This window comes from Leucopleurus acutus (assembly GCF_964270905.1).
Source record: "Leucopleurus acutus genome assembly, chromosome: 16".
NCBI lineage: Eukaryota > Metazoa > Chordata > Mammalia > Artiodactyla > Delphinidae > Leucopleurus > Leucopleurus acutus.
In genome coordinates this window covers 6,236,129-6,251,497 of record NC_139158.1, presented here as the reverse complement: position 1 = coordinate 6,251,497, position 15,369 = coordinate 6,236,129, and the positions used below count along the sequence as shown (strand labels likewise).

General features: G+C 45.2%; 2 protein-coding genes across 2 annotated transcripts in view; both read right to left on the bottom strand.

Annotated features, from left to right (window-relative positions):
* Positions 1-6,125, bottom strand: part of TMEM225B (transmembrane protein 225B) — a gene marked incomplete at its 3' end in the record, with an annotated part of 19,538 nt that extends 13,413 nt beyond the window's left edge. The window contains exon 1 of the mRNA XM_082857177.1: positions 6,025-6,125. The remainder of the gene's footprint in view (positions 1-6,024) is intronic.
* On the bottom strand, positions 4,786-15,369 carry LOC309973170 (uncharacterized protein). Its single transcript, XM_082857176.1, has 3 exons — positions 15,329-15,369; positions 14,929-15,090; positions 4,786-6,387 (listed from the first exon to the last, which is right to left on the bottom strand). The coding sequence occupies exons 2-3, from the start codon at positions 15,002-15,004 to the stop codon at positions 5,456-5,458; spliced, it is 1,008 nt and encodes a 335-aa protein (XP_082713302.1). The 5' UTR covers positions 15,005-15,090; positions 15,329-15,369; the 3' UTR covers positions 4,786-5,455.

The following is a 15,369-nucleotide window of genomic DNA, read 5'->3' as shown; positions in this document are numbered from 1 at the left end:
GGCTCAGCTCTGGTCAAAAGCTCATTCCACTCTGGCCAAAGAAGATGACTCAGCTGTGCCCCACAGAGGCCAGGCAGGTAGGATCATCTAAGAAGCCGGCGATTTGGACCACTTATCTGGAGCAGCATACAAACTTTCTAAAAGGAAGTGAACACCTTTAGAACACCTTTCTAAAAGATGTTCTCAGAAGAAGGGAGAAGTTATGGCAGACCGTGACAGCATCGTCATACTTTCTTACACATCAAATCCAAATCATGGGCATTATTATACCCAGGCTGCAGATGAAAAAACTGAGTTTCAGGTTAAGAACATGCCCAAACTATCATGTGGATGGTTGCTAAAGGATCATGGATGATTACTAAAAACATTAGGCTGTAAAGGAACAGATTCTTCACATGGTGCTGGAGTTTATCGTCCTCACAAATTACTAACTGCAAAAGGAAAACATATCTTTACATAGGAGAAATCTAGCAGTCACTACCTTAAACAAGTGAACAAACAGCACTACTTGGGGTGGAATAATCTGACATCGTGTGCCTCTTGAGGTGATAGCAGTATGAAGGAGACATCACCTGTGAGGTATTCACCGGTGTGTGTCATCAAGCCTCTAAACCTCTTTTCAGTTAAAAGAAAATACAGGGGGGCGAGAAGGAAGCTAAATACCACCGGAGTAAAACAAGGGAATCAATTTTGTAGAAAATTATAAAGGATAACTCTTCTTGACTCCTCCAAAAGTCACTGTCATTAAAAAAAAAAAAAAGTGGAACTATTCTAGATTAAAAGAAACTAAAGAGATATAAAGCCAAATGTAATGTGACCCTTGATTTTTTTTTCTGATTTGAAATAATCTAACTATAAAACACATTCTTGGGGCAACTAGGGAAAATCTAAATACAGAGTCCATTTTAGATGGTATTATGGAATTAAATTATTTTTCTTAGGTATGTTAATATTGTTGCGATTATGTAGGAGAATGACCTTACTCTTAGGAGACACATGCCATAGTATTTAGGGTGAAGGTTATATCTGAGCTTACTTTCAAATAATTCAGAAAAAAAGCATATAGATAGAAAGCTAATATGGAAAAATGTTAATACTGTCCATCTAAGTGGAGGATATATAGGGTGTTCATTATTCTATTCTTTCAAGTTTTCTGTATATAAATCAGACAAAAAAATCAGAAAAAATAAAAAGAGACCTTGTCTAAGAACACAAACAGCTGGAAACTGAACCCGGGTTTATCACTCAGCCACTCAACACAAGTGCTTTCTCTAATGACAGAGGCCAGGATAGGTGAACATGGTCCCTGCCCTCATCGAGCCTGCAGCAAGCGCAGAAGACAGGCAACTGAATAAATCATTTTTTTAAAGTGTGCTCGGTGCACAAAAAGTATAGCATGCTACGGCAATTGCAGAACGCGAATAATTCAGTCCAAAGGAAGACCTGCCAAGAAGGCCCTTCTAGACAGAATCTTACTCCCAAAAAGGGATTGCAATGTGCAAAGACTCTTACCTGCTCTACAGCAAGAAACACTGTACATTATACTTTGCACACATGCTCCCTTGTGCACAAACAGAACAAAAGTCTGACCTACCTTTGTGATGAATGTTTTCTACTCCGTTCTAGTTCTGCCTACTTTTTCCTTTTACCCTTTTCTACTCTCAACTCATTACAATAAATTAATGTTAAGACCCCCTAGTGGCTCTTTACCTACATTTGAAAAATACTGTGTTCAAGGACCTAGTGAATTTCAGAATGACTGGGAGAAGGGGAGGCCACAGAGGGCTGGAGAAGTTAGTGGGCAGAGCTGGGATTTGAAGGTCTTGTTGATTTCATTCTGAGGGCCATGACGGGCCTTTGGTGGGATTAAAGCAGTCCATGTGGGTGCCACTGCCAAAATTCAACTTCCTCCTCCTCCTGTCTCCCTGAGAAATGAACTATTTCCTGCCATATCAATAAACAAAGGATGTCACAGTTGTCAACGACTGCAGCCCTCCAACGTGAGCTGAGGAAACTCAGGGCTGAAAAGAACACCTGCCACCTAGCAGCCATCAGACTGCGGCCACTCCCTGTGGTGAACCCTGAGGAAACCGAGGATGTGTCAGGCTACTGGCCCCAGATAACTGAGGTGCACAGCAAATGAATGATTTCAGTGAGCCAAGACTCTTGCATCTTCCCATACATAGAAAAGCACTAAATTCCTTGAGATATCTGGTTTTCTTTAACAATAATCTGGAGCAATTTCTCAGAGTTATCTGAAACGCTGTCCCCCCGGGGCTGCAGTCCTTATTTTGCCCCAAATAAAACTTAACTCGCAGCTCTCACGTTGTACTTTTTTTTTTTAAGTCAAGATCCCCATTGCCCAAAGACTCCTACCCCTTCAACCAGAGCATAGGAAATGCCTCTCACCCAGGGGGCCCAAGGCTGTGTTCAAAGTATGGCTTGGGACTGCCAGACCAGCCCCTCCCAGGACTGAATATTTTAGAAAGTGTGTATAAGCTTAGGTCATAGTCTCCTCTGGAAGCATTTTCATGTTTTCCCGGGTCTAGGGTAGGGGGACAGGCAAGGGAAGAGGGAACTGTCTGCTGGAAAAGTAGGTAGAGAGCCCATGAGCTGGGGCTGGAGTCTTCAGAGTTCTGACTCCCCCAGGCTCTGTGCTTTCCTTGGTCCCAAGCTCCAAAGGGAAAATCCAAAGTTACCCAAACCAGAGCTTTACTGCACAGGACAGAACCAGAACCCGGCAATGAGCAGGCCCTGAGGGCGCCCACCCAATAGCTGGCTCCACCCCCAGCACAACAGTCCCTCCCACCGCTCCTTCCACCTGGCCTGGGACACCCAGTCTGTCTCCTCTCACACAGGCCCCGGAGTCTCTCCATACTCCCAGCCCAGCCCTCTTGCCAGCCCTCAGTGCCTAAGCCACCAGATCCTGTGTGATCTCTTTGTGTCCTCTTAGCACCTGTGAAGCACTGATAACTTCTACTGTATAGATTTTCAACCTTGGTTGCACATTAGAATTACTTGGGAGCTTACAAAACACCAAAGTCCAGGCCATACCCCATACCAAATGTACACAACCTCAGAGACTGAGGCTCCAGTGCTTTGAAAGCTCCCCAGGTGATTCCAGTAGGCAACCCAAGCTAAGAATCTCTGCTCTACTGGGTCCTGCTGCAGCTAGGAGCCATTGGAGGTGGCGGGGGTGGGGGGGGGGAGAATGAGGTCACATGGGTTCGGGTGATCCACCGTCCTGGTTTGCGGAGGACTGAGCATTTTACTGGATGTGGGATGTCCGATGTTAAGGCTGGGAAAGTCCTGGCAAACTGGTATGAGCTGGTCACCCTCGTGTTCACCTGAGCTCTAACGGCTTGATGAACTACTCTGTCCACTAGTAATATTTGTGCCTAAAGAACCAGAGCCCTGCTTGAGTGCTTTTGATACTGCTAGGCAAACTCTTTTCTCCCCTCTCCTGGCCTCCAGGGACACCTCCGCTCTTGCAGCCTGGCACGTGACCCCACACACTTACCTTGTCCTGGGGTGCCCTTCTTGGCCAGTCAGAATCCGACCTGGCCTTCAGACCCCACTCATCAAGCCCTGCCTTATTCCAGAAGCTTCTCAGACCCCACAGAAGGAAAGTGCCCTTTCTGTGGTATAAGGGGTGGAAGGGACTCGAAGAGGGTTACATGCCAGATGGAGTAAGTGGGCCCGCTGGCTGAGGGCTCAGACCTGGCCTCACAGAGTCTACTCAGGGTGTCCAGATGGCAAGGTGACCCTTGTGTAGTGTGGTAATCACCTACAGGAACAGGGGAGAAAGGTGGGGGAGTGCAGAGAAGCGTGGAGACAAACAGGAAGACTTTGGCTTCCAGTAAACAGATTCACTCCACAGCCACTGAACACCTGTGTGCATAGCACCAGACCAGGCAGGGAAAGGTATACAAGCCAGAGGCAACTTTCAATTTCAAGAGTCTACAACATAAGTATAGTTTTCACCGATATTTTAGGTAATCACTAATCCAGACTAACAGGAGGAAAATTAATCTGATTTTTTGTAATCAAAACATAAACGTTTACAACAAAGTAGATATTTCTCTCAGATGCCTAGAATAAATCTAAAATATACTGCCTACTAGAGGTACTTTGGGAATCTTCTTTAATTATTAAAATATTCATGATAAATTGGTGCTCAAATTTTTGATTTTTAAAAATTTTATCAGTCGATCATGTATCATACTATTCAACTACTTTGCAAACTTTTCCCTCGATAATTACACGGTAGTGAAGCTCTGCCTCAGGTTATGATGGAAGTTTTGTTATAAAGGAGTCTGAACAGTAGCTTTCCTGATAGGAAATCTTGAAGCTTATTATTGAGGTTCTTTTTTAAAAACAGCCAGAAGCTAACCATTTTTCTCTACCTAAACTTGAAATAAATGTGTACTTCTCATAGGATAGTAAGCATGTGTCTGACTAGGATTCAATCAGAGAAGGAAAACCACGGCCCAGTAAAGGCAAAAAAGAATCCTGGGGAAGGTACACTAGTTTCATGTCCAGTGCCAGTGAGGTGAGTCAGCAGATCAGTGACATGTGTGAGCTACAAAATTACTGCTGCTTCTGTTCTGCCCTCCAGCTCTCCCAAGAATCTCCCTTGTAGACCACACAAACCGAAAAATACAAGAAAGGGAAATCTGACAAATGCACTTCAGCCTACCGGAGTTGACACGTAACAAAGCCCATGACATGTTATACTGAGAAATTACTGGGCTTAGAAAATTTGCCCATTTACTAAAAGCATCTATGAAATATAAAACAAAAAGAGATTCAGTAGTCTGCAGGACATTGAGGAGGGAAAATGCTGGTCCAAGAAGACCCAAGAGCCACTTCCATGTATAGTTACAACCAACAGGACAGATGAGATACAAGGAAAGCTATTGGATTCAAAGGTCACACTGCAGCTTTCCTGATCTATGAGTCTGAATCCAGAATGCCCTGATTCTTTCTTCCCTGGAATGGACCTAACCCATTCCATTTCTGGCAGAAGATTATGGAGATGTGAAAAAAAACCATAGAATCTCCCTCTGATGTAGATCCTCAAAATCAAATAAAAAGTAGTGCTAACTTAAGCTTCCACTTTAGTCATTCCTTCTGTAGTGTCAGATGACGCCCCTTTCGTGCCCCTCTCTGACACATAGCAAGGCTCTCCCCATACCCATCATTCCCCCAAAGCAAACTGGCTAATGCTGAGTAAGGCGGGAACTCTGTCTAAAGGTACTTATGCACTGAACACATCCATGAGATCTGTCCACTATGTGGATTTTCAGGTCTTGGTAAGAGTTGAGCTAGGACTGAAGGCCGTCTGCACTCACTACAGCCAAAGGTTTTCTCCCCAGCACGAGTTCTCTGATGTTCGCTAAGAGCTGAACTCCAAACAAAGGCTTTACCACCTTCACTTCATTCACAGTTTCTCTCATGAATGGATTCCCAGGTGATCAATAAGGTATGAACTGTACTTGAAGGTTTTCCCACATTCTTTACATTCAGAAGGTTTTACCCCACTGTGAGTCTTCTGGTGCTGAATAAGGTGGGAGTTCCGACTAAAGGCCTTCCCGCATTCACTACACTCATAGGGTCTTTCTCCAGTGTGAATTCTATGATGTTTGATAAGGAGTGAACTCCTACTGAAAGATTTTCCACACTCATTACAGTCATAAGGAGTCTCCCCTGTATGGACTCTCTGATGTTCGATGAGGTGTGAGTTACGACTGTAAGCTTTCCCACAGTCGCAGCATTCGTATGGTCTCTCTCTGGTGTGAACTCGCCTATGTTCTGTTAGATTTGAGCTCTGGCTGAAGGCCTTCCCACATTCGGTACATTCATAGGGCTTCTCCATAATGTGGATTCTCTGATGTCGAAGGAGACTTGAGCTCCGACCGAAAGCTTTTCCGCACTCATTACACAGGTAAGGCATCTCCCCCGTGTGGATGATCTGATGCTGGATGAGGTGTGAGCTGCGCCGGAAGACCTTCCCACACTCACCGCATTCGTAGGGTTTCTCCTCAGTGTGGATTCTTTGATGCTGAATGAGATTTGAACTATGGCCAAAGGCTTTTCCACATTCATGACACTCATAAGGCTTCTCCTGTGTGTGGATTTTTTCGTGCTGAATACGGTATGTGTTCCGTCTGAATAGCTTGCCACAAGTGTTGCACATTTGAGATTTCTCTTCCATAAGAATGTGTGGCTGTCGGATAAAGTCTGAGATATGACCAAAATTCTGTCCATACCCATAGGGTCCCGCATGTTTGTTTCGTTCACATTCCTCTCCTTCATGTGGCTGTGTCCCTACTTCAAGAGTTTTCTGCTTTATAATTAATTGATCCTCAGTCCAGGTCTCACCATCTGACGGAAAATACAAAAAAAGTATATGTAACAATAAAAACTCCCTGTGGGAAACAGGATGATCAAAGTATTCCAGGGTATCTGGTTCAAAAAAGTACGAAAAATGGCCTCACAATAGGAGGAAAAGATGGATACAAGCTGAGCAGATTTGGAGAAAGTGGTGGGGAAACTAAAGTGAGGATTCATATATGAAGTCCCTGACCAGACAGATATACTGGAATTAGCAGAATAGGAAAGCAGAGTTTGAGGGAAGTGGGATTATCTCAGAACACAGGAAGAGTGATGCTGGGGGCTCTGTGTGGGGAGGGGCAGGGCCTGAGCGGATAAATAAAAGAACCTCACACAGAGGTTCTGTCCACACGGTACCCTGGTCACATGCGTTGTCACTGTGGTAACAGGGAAGGCTCCCTTCCTGTAATCACACACCAGCACCTTCCTCACTCCTGTTGAGAGCCTCTCTCTACACACAGATGCTCACATGCTCATTCATGAACATGACATACTCGGACCTTAGATGCATCTTTTAGAAATGGTACAAACTGGGAGGATTTGCAAGAGGAAGGGAGGGGAGAATAGGGGGGAAAGTTGTTTAAAATATGAAGCACGGGGTAGTGAGAAATACTTCCAAATCTATTTCAACTCTAAGAGAACATACAAAAACCAATTCTGGGGACTTCCCCGACAGTCCAGTGGTTAAGACTCTACCTTCCAACGCAGGGGGCGCAGGTTCAATCCATGGTCAGAGAACTAAGACCCAAGATCCCACATGCCATGCAGTGTGGCCAAAAATTTGAAAACAAACAAACAAAAAATTCTGCACCCTAGCTGTATCTAAGGGAGACCTTAGAAAAACATCTCCTGTTTACTGTAATACATTTCTCCTCTTAAGTTTTACTTATTAAATATGGCTTACTTAAGTGTAGTGATATTACAGAAAGAAGGCCCTCTGCTTTGGGGGATCTTTCTGGAAGAAGGGGGTGCTGAGGAATATCCAATGTAGTATCATTTCCATCAGCAGTGAAAGTCTAAAACATATGCAACCCTGATTTTAGTAGGGAATGGTCATTGTCTTTAAGGAATTTAAGAAGTATCTGGTCTCACAGAGCCATATTTACACTTGTTCTCCACCTCCAGACATGCCCTCATCTTCTGTACATTCAATTTGGATACTGGTTTTCTTACAAATTTTTTTGTGATGAGAACTTTTAAGATCTACTCTCTAAGCAACTTTCAAATATACTACATGGTGTTATTAACTATAGCTGTACCTTACATCCCTGGAACTTATTCACCTTATAACTGTAAGTTTGTACTTTTGGACCCCCTTCATCCAGTTCTTCCACTCCCCACGCCCCGCCTCTGGCAACCACCAATCTGTTCTCTGTTATCTATGAGTTTGGATTTTTCAGATTTCACATACAAGTCAGGTCATACAGTGTTTGTCCTTCTCTGACTTATTTCACTAAGCATAATGTCCTTGAAGTCCAACCGTGCTGTTGCGATGGCAGGAATTTCGTGTTTTTTATGGCTGGATAATGTTCCATTGTGTGTACAGATAGCACATTTTCATCCATTCATCCGTCGATGGACACTTACGTTGTTTCCATGTCTTGGCTATTGTAAGTAATGCTGCAATGAACCTGTGGGTGCAGATATCTTTTCGAGAGAATGGTTTATTTTCCTTTGAATAAATACCCAGAAGTGCCGGATCACACAGTAGTTCCATTTATAATTTTTTGAGGAACTCCATACCATTTTCCATAATGGCTGCACCAATATACATTCCCACCAACAATGCATGAGGGTTCCCTTTTCTCCACATCCTCATCAACACTTTTTATTTCTTATCTTTTCGATGTTATTCTACCAGGTGTGAATGGATTGCTGGTTTAATGTTTTTACGTCCCCTTGCACGTGTGTTTACCTTACTTGTCAGACAGATTGCAAGCTCCTGAGGAGCAGGGACTAGGGTTTCTTCTCTACCGCCCTGACCTGGCCCCCATCTGTCTTTCCAGCCTCATTCTGATCTTCTCCCTACACAAAGCCTCTTTACTATCTGTTGAACCACTCTACTCATAATATGTGAAGGCTGGGATGTTGTAGAGGATGTGCCTTTTATTTGGCCCACTGCCCGAAATTTGACAGCCTGCGCAACGTAGTCGAGGATGTCAATCTCACTGCTCTCAGGCCCTGTTCAATATCACCTTCTCCATGAAGGTGAAGGTGATCCTTTTCCTACAGCTCTTGAAATATTCATCTTTAAGTCATGTAACAGTCAGTACGTTTTATTGATCACTAACAACATGCCAGGTATAGTTCCAGACTCTGAGATACGTCAGTAAGCAAAACACAAAAATCCTCAAAGACCTTTCATTTTACTAAGGGAGATGGATAGTAAACTATGTCAATTACATACTGTTAAAAGGTCATAAAAGTGTTATAGAGGAAAAAAGCAAGGAACAAGGATTAGAGTGCCAGGGGGCAGTGGGCAAAAGGGTTGCAATTTTAAATATCACAGTCAAAGGAGGACTAAGAAAATGACATTTAAGCCAAGACTTGAAGGAGATAAGGATATGTGGGAAAGAGCATTACACATAGAAGAAATAGCAAGTGCGAGACCCTGGGTGTTCAAAGACGCAAGTGTGACTGGAGCAGAATGAGCAAGGGGGAGAGGAGTAAGAACTGAGATCAGAGACATAGAAGGGGGATCAGAGAACACAGGACCCTGTAGGCTACAGGTCTGTAAGAGGTTTATTTCAGAGTGAGATGGGGAGCCACTGGAGGGTTCTGACCAGAGGAAGACAAGAGCTGACACTTTACCAGGATCACACTGGCTGCCATGCTGGGTAGAGGCTGGAGGGAGGTAACTGCAGAGGCAGGACAACCAACCAGGCTGCTGCGATAATCCAGGGGAGAAATGATGGCGACCTGAACCAAGACGGTGGCAGAGGAGGTAGTAAGAAGCACTTGGATTCTGGAAAGAAACGTTGACAGTCGCATGGACAGGATTACTGGCTGACGGATATGGATATGAGAGAAACCAAAGTTTCTCTCTGGGTTGTGTAGCAGGAGGGATGGTGTTCCCATCTACTGGGACGGGGGATATTCGTAGACCAGCTAGAGCATCTCCAATAATCGAAAAAGACATTTCCACACGATGGCTCTCATACCAGTTTCTTGAGATCAACCTATCCCAAACCTGCACATACACTTCTGGTGTGTGAGTACTTGGTACGATAGCCTTGCAACTCTCCTGTAACTTCAACATTTTTCAAAATAAAAGGGAGGGTGGTGCGGTAAATAATGACCAGTGACTCTCTTCTCTGTCCCCATATCCACTCAGTAAACAAAAGTACTATTGCTTCTATCTACAACGTAGCAATACTCTTTTTCCCCTGCCTTCCTGTTATCACTGCTAATATCCTAAAGTCAGATCCTAATCACCTCTCACACTAAACAAACTAGAATCTCTTCCTTGATTTGCAATGCTCATCTGCTCAGCCTCCTGTTAAGCAAAGCTCACATACTTCAATTTCTGCCAAGCAAATCTAAATTCTTTGGCGTGGCATTCATTTTGCACACTCGTGCTCCGCTCTGCCTTTAGTCTCATCCTTTATCAATCTACTCTATGCTCCAGTTACTCTGAAATGTTTCCTGAACATTTAGCTCCCCACGCAATTCCTTCTCCGCTCGACCTTCTTCCTCCACCTGGATCAGCCTCCCTTCCAACTTCACCAATCAAAATCCTATCTACCCTGCAAGAACCCAGATCAAAGGCAGCCTCCTTCCCCAAACTTAACCCTGCTCCAAACCCCGGCTGGAAGTGATTGTTCCTTTGAATCTCTAAAGCATACAGTTCCTGCCCTCTCCTCATGGCATTTAACCACATCGACTTTGGGCCTCTCCTTAGAAATATGTTTAGTTTTTTGTATGTGTGTATTCCCTTCAATTTATTTTGAAAGTACCTCTAGAATAAGAGGTGTCTTCCATTTCTTTTCCTCCAACCCCAGTACTATGTAAAGAACTCTGCACACATTAGGTGCTTTAAAATGCTCCTGATTATTTCCTAGCAATCCATTGTAAGGAAGTTCTACTCCATCAAGAGAAGAATCTATGAATCATGGAGGGCCCCACGTTGACCATTCATAAAGTCTTCAGGACTGAAACTCAAATAGAATTCAGAGAGGTATATCTCCTCATGGGTCTGAGCCACTTATATAAGAAATATCAAAAACTTGGATCCAAACTCTGATGGACGGCAGGACCCTCTGGAATACCTCTGCAGACAGTGGCCAGTCTGAGACAGAGCTAGAGAAGCCCAAGAAGAGAGCAGTTGCCCTGTGGAATAACAGGCTCATCAAATGTATCCCTGTGGGGCTTCCCTGGTAGCTCAGTGGTTGAGAGTCCACCGCCGATGCAGGGGACACGGGTTCGTGCCCTGGTCCGGGAAGATCCCACATGCCGCAGAGCGGCTAGGCCCCTGAGCCATGGCCGCTGAGCCTGCGCGTCCGGAGCCTGTGCTCTGCAACGGGAGAGGCCACAACAGTGAGAGGCCCGCGTACCGCAAAAAGAAAAAAAAAACAAAATGTGTCCCTGTGGATGAAGGTTTAAAGAAACATTTCTAGACTGATTTGCTCCTAATTTAAAGGGAGGGGGAAATCTACACAGTTCTTCAAGCAGCTTAACTACAAAGCTGTGTGATCCCAAGTACATTTACTTCTAACAGCAGAAGAAATGAGCAACGCTTCCTGTACTGGGTCAAACAGAGCCCTCACCCCCAAATTTATGTATACCTTAGAATGTGACCTTATTTGGAAATAGGGTCCTTGCAGAGGTAATTAGTTAAGATGAGATCATAATGGATTAGGGTGCACCCTAAATCCAGTGACTGGAATCTTTATTAAGAGAAAGGAGAGGAAGATTCAGACACAGAAACACATGGGAAAGAAGGCCATGTGACAATGGAGGCAAGATTGCAGCGATACAGCTACAAGCCAAGGAATGCGGAGGATGGCTGGAAGCCACCAGAAGCTACGAGCAGTCAGAGAAGGATTCTTCCCTAGAGCCTTCAGAGCAAGCCTGGCCCTCTTGGATTTCTAGCTTCCAGACCTATGAGAAAATACAGTTGTTTTAAGCCATGCAGTTGCAGTAATTTGTCATAGCAGTCGTAGGAAACTAATACACTTCCTGTTTGATTTAATCACTCAACAAACATATGTACCACGCTGACTATGTGCAATATTCTGGTAAAGAGATTATAATGCTGTTTCAAAGCACAATTAGGAATGACAACCCCTCCCTAGGTGAACTGCGGACGACATCCTCAAAGAATGACGTTAAGCTGCATCTTGAACTATGATCGGGATCAACAAGGTAAAGAGAACTGTAGGCAAAACCAACAGCATATGTTAAGGCTCAGAAACATAAAAGGGAATACTAAGTTTAAGGTGTAGTGATAAAAAATTCAATGAGATGTATGCTCCGTGTGGGCAGGAAGTAGGACATAGAGCAGAAAAAATAAGAGTAGAGCCAGATAATGAAAAGACAAAAAAACAATAATAAAGTCACGCTGAACAATTTTTTTTGAAAAACATAATGAAGAGACATATACGCCACACTCAGGATTTGAGACTTTATTCTATAGGCAGAGAATAATATGGGCAGCTGAGAGTGGGGGAAATTACCAACAGCACAGGGATGTGTCAATACTCCAAGGAAATAAAATGGGCCTAAAATGAGGAGGTGGTGGTGACAGGCAACAGTCAGGCCTTTCTGAAGAAAAACTGACAGGATTTGGTGGCCAAATGAATACAGAGGGAAGGAGAATGTAGAGGATGATCCAAGTTTTCTGGTTTGGGAAAAGCACCTACTAAAATTAGTCAAGGGAGTCACTGGAAGGTAGGGAGGTGGGGGATGGCAGAAAAGAATGAGTCCAGAAGTACACTTACAGATGTCTGGTTCAGCACAGAGTGCAACCTGAAGTCTCAGAAGGGGACAGGATCACCCACGAGGGTGAAAGAGAAGAGGGCTGAGAACTGCTTTGGGGAAAATCAGTGTTTAAGAAATGGGTGGAGGGAATTCCCTGGCGGTTCAGTGGTTAGGACTCTGCGCTTTCACTGCAGTGGCCCGGGTTCAATCCCTGGTCAGGGAACTGAGATCCCACAAAGCACATGGTGCAGCGAAGAAAGGGAGGAAGGGAGGGAGGGAGGGAGGGAGGGAGGGAGGGAGGAAGGAAGGAAGGAAGGAAGGAAGGAAGGAAGGAAGGAAGGAAGGAAGGAAGGGAGCAGAGAAACAGGAATGGGAAAGACCCTGAGAAGGCAAGTGGCAGGACCAGGAGAAAACGGTGCTTCCAAAACCAAAGAACAAGAGTTTCAAGGAACAGTGATCACATCAACAGAAATACTAAAGGGTCAAAAAAAATTAGGGATGGGACTTCCCTGGTGGCGCAGTGGTTAAGAATCCGCCTGCCAATGCGGGGGGACACGGGTTCGAGCCGTGGTCCAGGAAGATCCCACATGCCGCGGAGCAACTAAGCCTGTGCACCACAACTACTGAACCTGTGCTCTAGAGCCCGCGAGCCACAACTACTGAGCCAGCACGCCATGACTACTGAAGCCCACACACCCTAGAGCATGCACGCCGTAACTACTGAGCCCATGCACCGCAACTACTGAAGGCCGTGCGCTCTGGGGCCCGTGTGCCGCAACTACTGAGCCCGCAGGCCTTGAGCCCGTGCTCCACAACAAGAGAAGCCACCACAATGAGAAGCCCACGCATTGCAAAAAAGAGCAGCCCCTGGTCGCCGCAACTAGAGAGAAAAGCCCACAGGCAGCAATGAAGACCCAACGCAGACCAAAAAAAAAAAAAATTTTTAATTAAAAAAATATATTAAAATTAAAATTAGGGATAAAAAAAAAATATGTCCAGTGGATTCATTAGTTAAGCCACTGGCAACCTGGATATAATCAGTTTCGATGCAGCAGAAGCAGTGCCCTGCACCAAGTGAATGGCAGTTACAAAATTAACAGCAACTGGTGAAGACTTTTAAGAGGTATGATAGCAAAGGGAACAAAGGTGATTACACCCAACTTCCCTCTATTACTTAGTCAACCACCAAGTCCTACAGGTTTCCACATCTCTAGCATGTGTTTGTTTCCTTCCTGGCAGCCACCAGTCTGCTTCAGAAACCTGATGGAGGAGGCTGCCCTGCACTGAGGTTTCAAGCATGGGACACTGGGATGTGTGGGGTTTGGGTAGGCAGAGAATGTAGGAGACAGCGACGCAAAAAAAGGACACAAAGGCACAATGGTGGATAGTGCAAAGTGTTTTCGGCATTACCTTGTGCAGACACACGAGTCTTGCAGGGTCTGTCTGGGGGAACACTGAGATAAAGACTTTAAAGTTGGGTTGAAACCCCACTGCAGAGGACCCTGAATGCCAGGTTACAGAGAATGAACTGAATGCAGTGAGCACTGTGAACTAACACAAATAAATATTTTAGGATGGCAACTAAGGCACTTGGCCTTAGAAAGACTAGCAGTGAGGAGCCTGTGATAAGGGCCTATCCCCTCTTACCTAAACTCTGATTCTTTTCTTACTCTAAATTCTTTCAAGGCCAAATATATGATTTTCTAAGGCCTCCTGGGCCAATACCCAGTTGATAGGTGAACGTCCACATTGTTTATTGTCCTGTAGTCTCTCACAGATAACTATTCCAACTCAACTCTAAGCTGATGTGTGGTGTGGGGGGGGGGGGGCAACAGAGGTATGTTTTCTTTCAACTTAGTCTCAGCACCTTATAATAATAACTCAATAGAATATCTGAGTTAAAAATCAGCCTAAAACAGAATTAGAAAGCTAAATATGTGAAAGAAAAATCCTCCAAACCTTAGCCATCTCAAAATCTATGATGTGGATCATCTAAGCCTTTGTCCCTCAATTAAATAATCCAAATCCACCTTTTTTTAAAGGCCAAGCATATACGAGATAATGGTGGGATGGTAGATTGAAATTTAAATGTTGATGTTTACAGTTTAACCTCATTTTCCATCAGCAGGTGTCTGGCCTGTCTACTGTACTCCACAGGCAAGGTACCCTCTCGAAGTTTACATCCTGGGTGGAAAATTTATCTTCCCTAATGAAGAAAGGCAGGTTCGGGGGAGAAGCCCACTCTTTTCCTGGTACTTGGGGTATAGGACACACTTGGCTGGGTTCATTCATTCTTTTATTCACACAACGTTTACTGAGCCTCTCAAAGGACAAGCAAGTTAACAGGTGCTGGAATAACAGATCCTCAAAACTTAGTGCTATGGACAGTGCTGCTGCAGGTCTGCAGGTCTGTCTGCTCCACACATGAAGAGAGGAAACATTAGTGATAGGCTTTATTTACATGTAATAGAGTTTTAGGTTAAAAAAAAAAAAAATCAGTGTCTTGCACCAGGGTAATTCTAAGCGCACGGTTAATCGTGTCCATCTGATCTGAGGCCGCGGTGGGAAGGACAAAGTTTAGACAAAGAAAGCAGCTAGGTCAGCTCTCCTCACCCTTGCTCTTTCGAGGCTCCTGCTCGAGGGACGGACACGGGGACTCCGGGGACGTCTGCTCAGGCAGCTTCTCCATGGGCCGGGTCCAGTCCCCGGTGCCGCTCCAAGGCCAGGATCTTCTCTAAAAGGTCTTCAGAACCCGACCTAAGGAACGGGCAGTCACTTCAGGACAGAGAGCGAGAAGAGGACAGATGTAGGGAAAGCTGCCCGTGCCGTAGGTGCCGCTTCCTGAGAGGTTCCCGGCCTGGGGTCGGTGGGGGAGCCTCGTCTTCCCTGCAGGCAGACTGGACCCCGCCGCGGGGAGCGCCCGGCCGGCCGGCAGCGCGCCCCACCCCGACCCCACGGGATCCCCGCTGGCCGACCCTCTCCCGCCGCCCCAGCGGCGAACAGCAACACTCACTCGCTCAGCCGGCCGCACGTTCCGGCGGCGTCGGCGACCTC

What these genes read in the sequence shown, in the direction of transcription:
- LOC309973170 (XM_082857176.1), bottom strand. Translation starts at nt 15,004, where the DNA reads ATGGAGAAGCTGCCTGAGCAGACGTCCCCGGAGTCCCCGTGTCCGTCC. An exon ending in GGAGCCTCGAAAGAGCAAGG is followed by an intron (nt 6,388 to 14,928) that starts GTGAGGAGAGCT and finishes ATTTTCCGTCAG; the next exon opens with ATGGTGAGACCTGGACTGAG.